This window comes from Mytilus californianus, unplaced genomic scaffold (assembly GCF_021869535.1).
Source record: "Mytilus californianus isolate M0D057914Y unplaced genomic scaffold, xbMytCali1.0.p SCAF_15, whole genome shotgun sequence".
Taxonomy (NCBI): domain Eukaryota; kingdom Metazoa; phylum Mollusca; class Bivalvia; order Mytilida; family Mytilidae; genus Mytilus; species Mytilus californianus.
The window spans coordinates 7,425,702-7,433,408 of record NW_026262637.1 but is presented as its reverse complement, the minus strand read 5'-3'; the positions used below and the strand labels follow the sequence as shown (position 1 = coordinate 7,433,408).

At 33.5% G+C, this 7,707-nt stretch overlaps 1 protein-coding gene across 1 annotated transcript; it reads left to right on the top strand.

Moving 5' to 3' along the window:
• The first annotated feature begins 1,897 nt into the window (after positions 1–1,897).
• On the top strand, positions 1,898–7,310 carry LOC127725304 (uncharacterized). Its single transcript, XM_052232233.1, has 4 exons — positions 1,898–2,050; positions 3,851–4,955; positions 5,501–5,605; positions 7,247–7,310. The coding sequence occupies exons 1-4, from the start codon at positions 2,033–2,035 to the stop codon at positions 7,303–7,305; spliced, it is 1,287 nt and encodes a 428-aa protein (XP_052088193.1). The 5' UTR covers positions 1,898–2,032; the 3' UTR covers positions 7,306–7,310.
• Positions 7,311–7,707: the final 397 nt, after the last annotated feature.

The window sequence follows — 7,707 nt, the reverse complement described above, 5'->3', positions numbered from 1 at the left end:
CGCATCTTATGGCTCTGTCGTCCCATGTCACAGGCTGGTCACAAGTTCCACATGGGTATATAGTGCTGTCATTATGTGTTGGTCCTGGGTTTGGATTTACATCATTTGCATTTGCTAATAGTATGAGCAGTAAATATGATGTTACTGATTTACATTGATAAGGATAAGCTCTTGGTGATTTTAGTCTATTTACTGTTGTTAACAAGCTTTATACTGTTGTGTCCTGTTTTATTTGAACCTCTGTATCTTCAATGTTTGCCATAGCTGCATTTTTCATGTTCATGATGGTGCTGGCAATGATGATAAAAATTGTGATAAACCTCATTTTGAAAGTTGAAGTTGATATTTAATGCAGGTGTTTTTTACTGAATATATTCTAGTTTGACTCTGTATTGATACGGTGTAGTAAAGACTGATAAGATAAACTCACCTAAACCCTTTACTACAGTATTTTCGTCTTGGTGCTAGAATAATGTCAATAGATCTGCTTCTTCGACTTGTAGTTGGACAAATTCTGATTCTTGTATTGCGTTGTAGCATTCGCTGTAGGTGTCAAGCAATAGTTGTTTGGTGATGGCAAGGCTAAGTAAATTTCCTGGATGTAGACCGTCTATTTTGTTGACTGAGATGTTGATTGACTTTCTATAGCCGCCTCTTTTTATTTTTCTGCCCCTGATGAAGAATTTGCTTACTTTTATGGTGTTCTTGTTTAATTTCTGGTTTAGGTTTATAATTTCAGAGTTAAGTTTCTGTATCTGTTTTGTTACTTGGAAGTCTTCAACTTTAAATGATGCAGGTTGTTTATGTCCTTTGAACTTATTGTACTTGCTGATCGACAGTATGGGACAATCCACAAACTTTATCTCGGCACCTGGATGTTGCTCAACAATGTGTATTGCTCTTTCGTATTCTCTTAATATGGTATTTACAGTTTTAGAACTTTGGTGTCTAAGTCTAATAAATTTCCCCTCTTAGATGGTAAAATCACAGGTTCCTGACCAAAAGTAAATAATGATGTGATAATGTCTCTTGATTGCTTTTGGAATTCTGTGCTCAATCAAGTCAACCAGTTCTGATGTTTTTGCTCCGGAGATGCACCACGATTCTAGTGGGAATTCGCTGACTTGGCAGGCGTTCCGTATCTGAATTGTTTATTAAGTGGGAGTTTTTTTTTTTAAATTTAGTCATCATTTAACAGCAAACTGTTAAAAAGTTGTTTGAAAGGACTTGATTCATCAGATATGCACCAAACACAAATAAACCAACAAAAAGAAATAAAAACACGAAGAACCGATCTAAGAGTACTCGCGGTTTAAAGCCATTTTCAATTAATTTAGAATAATAGTATACCAAGTTTCCCATGTTATGTTATGTAATGTTTATGTATGTGCGTAGATCCCTACGTCTACGGAGCACACCTCGAGAGGTGCGAGGTTACAGTGGAATCTATGTACATTCCCTATCGGGATTAATGAAGTTGTGTTACTAACGTATTTACAACAATATTTACAAGGACAATCCCCACCTCAACAAGAGGGAGTGCTAGGACACCATGGCCAAAATATCAAACAGTATATACATGTATGCAACGGATTAAGCGTAATGACGTCATAAGTTTGTCTATTCAAACAATAGCCTGTTATATTTAACTGCATCTCTTATATATTTATTTTTTCATATAACGCTTGCTTTTTTTCCATTGTTTTATAGCTTATCAGTAGGTGTGTGTGTGTTGAAGTCATATAGGATGACCTATTACTTGCATTCACATCATTTGAAATCTAGTTGAATATTGTCATATTGGCAATCATACCACAGCTCCTTTTATATATATATTGTTCCTCTTTTGTACTGAAAAATAAACATGTTGCTTTTGTAAATTGTACCTACATTTGCAGGGATCTGCTTTTGCGTGGTCGTTTCTTAGAGTCTGTTTCCAAAAATTCAACATTATTTAGTATTCAGAAACTTGAGTTCCATCTTCTATAAGCATTTATGTAATCTGCAAGAAACTTGAGGAAATACAAACAGAATGAAAGAGATGTACAAGGTAAGATACATTCACAGGAATATCTAAGCTATGTCGCATTTTAAAAAATATATGGACAATTTAAAGTGGGAAGTGACACGAATTGACTTTATTAAATCGAATTAATATTATGGCACATGAGATCACCAATTGAAAGTTTTAGTGGGATACGTGTTAATCAATCTTTAGCTTTCAACTTATAAAATGAGTTTGACTATCCCTTTGGTATCTTTCGCCATTTTTATATGCTAGATAATATTGGCCTCCATTTGACACAGAATGTATTGATGAATAAGACATGGACAGTTCGAGCCGATATTATGTCGAATTAAAATATGCTCTCATGTCAATTTTGTTTTTGTAAACTCGAAAATCGTTTTTAACACAGCACATTCAGGTTGTTCCATGATATAAATGAAGACAACAGCAGTTTAGTTTACTGATTTTCAAACAGGGCATACTTTTAGTAATGAAAAGGGGTAATGGTTGGTGCCATCATACTTCTTTAATATGACTGTACCAAGTCAGGAGCCTGTAATTCAGTGGTAGTCGTTTGTTGCTGTATATCATATTTTTTCGTTCATTGTTGTGTACATAAATTAGGCCGTTAGTTTTCTCGTTTGAATTGTTTCACATTTGTCATTTCAGTGCCCTTTATAGCTGAGAATGTGGTATACATTTTGCTTATTTTTGAAGGCCGTATGGTGGCCTATGGTTGTTAACTTCTGTGTCATTTTGTCTCTTGTGGAGAGTTGTCTCATTGGCAATCATACCATATCTTCTTATTTTTATTTTGTATGACCATATAAAAGATGACTATTTTAATATTGTATAAAAACTTAGGATTAAATCCCGTAAGCATACCTAAACGTAGCGAACAATTTTTTTACGACAAATATTGGTTTTCAGCTTCTTATGTATTTATAATTTTTCGGGGTTCTCTTTTTTAAGATTTCATGCGAAAAAATTGCATGCGCATGCACTTCTAACGTCACAAACTTGAATGGTATGTATAATCTCGATTTACTGTACACATTTTGCAACTATTGTCCAGTCTTTCTATTTACCTAAGGTTAAAATTAACACTTATCAGCTGGTCATCTTTATGAATAGACGGTTGCAAAATACAACAAGTTATCATAATTCTCGTTGTATTGGCATATGAACAATGTTGTTATTGTAAGAATTTTAAAAACGGGAATTTTCATACATTTAGTACAATAGTTTGACCATAGATATAAACCAAATTGAATAAAATCTTGTTTTAAACTAAAATAATGTATATAAGTAAAACTTATTTTAACAACAAATTAAAGCAGTGACTCAGCAAAATTGACTCATAACAATTTTGTTTCATGAACACATTTGAAAAACAACATCATCTTCATTTGTTCTGGAAAAAACAATTCATATGGCAGTTTTAAAGATTGTATATAAGATGTCATATTTAATGTGTCTCTATGACATTCACATAATTCGTTATTTTACAACAATACATCACGAGCGTTTCAAGACTTATTATACATCACTTGAATGGAATTGTATCAGTGCGACTGTCATACAAGTGAGAGGTTTAGCTAGCTTGAAAACCAGGTTTAAGCCACAATTTTCTACATAAGGAAATGTCTGTATCAAGTCAGGAATATGGTAGTTGTTTTCCATTCGTTTGATGTATTAGAGCTTTTGATTTTGCTTATTGTTATGGGACTTTCCGTTTTGATTTTTCCTTGGAGTTTGGTATTTTTGTTGTTTTACTTTTTGAATATTTAGAAGTGTAAACTTTTTCATAAAACCACCAACTGTTTTTTTTTTTTCTTATAGATTATCATTCACTTCAACTACCAAAAAGGATATTACGATTATGTGTTTTTCTCCATCCCAATTCCAGAATTCAGTAGCCTGCCAACAACTAATATTGCAGTACTACAGCGTGTATATACTGTTTGTGTCGTTCCTATTTTCACATGGAATGACAATGACGTAGAAACGAACGAACAAGCTTCAGTGAATAATCACAGCACTCAATTAGAACCATTACCTGATTTAAATGAATCTGAAACATTAGATTATTTGTCAGTTCTTGCAGATATTGCTGAAAGTGAAAACAGTTCACTTTGTATATATGAGGACCATCCTAATATGAACCAGTCATTGAGTTCTGCATCTTTCAATAATTTTGAAAGAAATCGACAAATTGCTCCGTTCTCATTTTCACATGACGAAGCAGATTATGTCGACTTGCGTTCTTCCTCAAGAGAAAGATCTTGCAATAGTCAGATTTCTCGGAGCTCTCACTATGATCGGAATTTAAGAACGTCATCTTCAGATGAAGCTGTAAGCAATCCATTATCTTCAACTGCATCAGCCCCTATTAGCATTGCCAGTGCTCATAGTTTCGCCGATGTGTCAGAACAAGACTTCGTTCAACGTCATTTGCCAGAACATACTGATGAACATCCTAGAACATCTTCGAGTAATGTTAGTAACGTCTTTCCAACTCAAAGTAGACTGCTTGGAACATCCGATTTTGTTGACCAAAGTGTCTTCAATCCTACTAATACTTCAGGAGCTACAGTACAAACGGAATCAAATCATACAACCAGAATTGAAAGGAGAAATTTGGTAAATTCGAGAATTGACTGTATTGAAAATATTGATGATTGTACCACAACTGGAATTTCGAATGTTGGTGATAACGAACACGTGGATGATGCTGATTTATTTCCAACTGCAGTACAAAGCAATCATAATGATGTAGACGTAATAAATTGGGAGAACCAATTGAGAATACACAACATACGACAACGTTATCTTTCAAATATGCATTCCCCGGAAATTAGAAACAACGCGTTTAGTCATCTTAATTGGCACAACACACGTCCACCTGAGGAAATTACAGAAAGTCAGATGTTTCCTCTTGAAAACGGTAAACACTAAATCATTAGCAAGTACAAATATAAAGTGTTAGATACAATATAAAATTCAAATGATTTTGATACGTACGTGTGTAATCACTAGAAACATTACAAAGAAACGAAGAGTATCCAATTAAAATAAAACTATCGTCTTTTCAGTGACTTAAGGATGTTTTGTTTCTATTTCTTTACTTTTCACCTTATATAATGCATATAAATTATCCCCACATTAATTATATAAACAAATTTTTTAAATAGTCTAAACATTATTCTTAAGGTGCATCACTTCTTCGGACTTGCGAGCATATAGCACTTAATATAACAGAGTGTGTTATCTCTATTTCTAACTTTTAATTCTGAGGCCGCTTTTTGAAACAGGCAGTTGACGGAAAGATGAAAAAATGCGACGTTTGAATACTCTTCCAATTCTTTGGAATCGTTAATGGTATTTGTATGTTCGATTTGTTTCATAACGATGTGGGGATTTCTTAAAATAAATTGGCTATAGTATAACACGTGTAAAAATGTAGTTATCATTTATCATACAATTTTTCAGAACAAAATGTGTACACTGCCAGAAATGATATAATTTCACGTCTGATTGAGAAAGGGTTTACACCAGAAAGAGTAGAAAATGCATTTCAACATTTCATCTCAACAAGTAAGTAAATTCATTATGCAACGAATGGTACAGGGTTATTTTTGAGGTCATTTATCAAAAAATTAAATGACACGAATATGTTATCAGTTATTATTATTAAACATGGGTGGTTATTATCTTAATCATGTGTAATAATTTCTCTAAAAAACATGGACATTAATCTTCCATTGATCTGAATCGTTTATATCGCTATCCCTGCCAAAAACGCGAGCCTATGCATGTATACATTATGCGACATATTCATTAGTTCTTTTTTTGTTTTTGACTGCATATCATGATCATTTTGAAGACATTATTACCCTTGTTTTCGATCTTACTTTTGTGCGTCGATCAATTCGGCTAACGTACAATGCGTTGTTCGGCTTTACTGATTTTATGTGCTGATCTAGGTTGTTTTACGTATTCGTTTTTATTTAGGTAGTCACCACTTCGGTGTTAACATTTATATCTATTATATGGTCATTTTTATAAATTTACTGTTTGCAAAAATATGAATTATTTCAATACTAAGGATTTTCTTATCCCAGGTAGATAACCTTAGCCATATTTGGCACACCTTTTTGGAATTTTGGGTCATCAATGCTCTTCATCTTTGTTTGGCTTTCTTTGCTATTTTGACCTGAGCGTCACTGATGAGTCTTGTGTAGACGAAACACGCGTCTGGCGTATTAAATTATAAGCCTGGTACCTTTCATAACTATTAGCTTGTCGTAATGTTCTATCGTATTGTTTATTTGTGTGTTTCTCTGTCCTGTATGTTCTTCCATTTATTTGTATTGTAGTCCTGTCATGTAATGTTGCCATTTTAGTGTTATATTTAACATTGCATTTAAAGCGGGAGGTTTGGCTAGCCACAAAACCAGGTTCAACCCACCATTTGTTCTTAAAATGTCCTGTACCAAGTCAGGAAAATGGCTATTGTTATCTTATAGTTCGTTTCTGTGTGTGTTCAATTTAAGTGTTTCTGTTGTGTCGTTTTTCTCCTCTTATAGTTGATGTATTTCCTTCAGTTTTAGTTTGTAACCCGGATTTGTTTTTTCTCAGTCGATTTATGAATGTCGAACAGCGGTATACTACTGTTGCCTTTATTTACCAAATAAACAAGCCAATATAAGTGCCACCTGAAAAAACACAGACCTTATAGAATCAAAGGCTGAAAGCTATGATTGTGGTTTCTTAATAATTGATGATTTTGTTTTTTTAACACTAGGTTACTCGTAGTCGTGTTTTACAATACATTTGCCAAAAATCTGTCGTTGTTAGATGATTGTAAAAAAGGTAAAGAGTAATCAACAAAATGACAGTTTAAATGAATAACCTAAGATTTTGCCAAATGTGCATGTAGAATGCAGATTTTTGTCACATTAATTTCCTCGATTAATGATTTAACTTAGTATAAATATACCTTTTGACCAATTTATAAATAGATTTATCATCTGTGTAAAAGATTTTTTTAAATAAATTCTTATATAAAACATGTGTTCAGGTTATGTCGACAGAGGCCACTCTCTTCAACGTACTTAGATATGTGCAGCACCTTGGCTACCTCTTGTCGGGTTGAACTATTGACATATCGACAGGTTTTAGCGTCTACAATAGTTTTGAGTGATCCATAAAGTATATGTTTCTTTTTATGTATAGGAAGACACAACTTTTCGTTTGAGGATTTGCATGAATTTCTGCGTAATGAGATGAAATAAGAAGAAGAAGGCAATGGTAGGTAAACACTTGTAAAAAGGGAGAACCGTTTGCTAAATAAAGGCAACAGTAGTATACCGCTGTTCGAAATTCATAAATCGATTGAGAAAAAACAAATCCGGGTAACAAACTAAAACTGAGGGAACACATTAAATATAAGAGGAGAACTACGACACAACAGAAACACAACATTAAAATGTAACACACACAGAAACGAACCATAATATAACAATGGCCATTTTCCTGACTTGGTACAGGACATTTTAAGAAAAACATGGTGGGTTGAACCTGGTTTTGTGGCTAGCCAAACCTCCCGCTTTTATGGCAATGTTAAATATAACATTAAAATGACAACATTACATGACAGGACTACAATACAAATAAATGGGAGAACATATAGGACA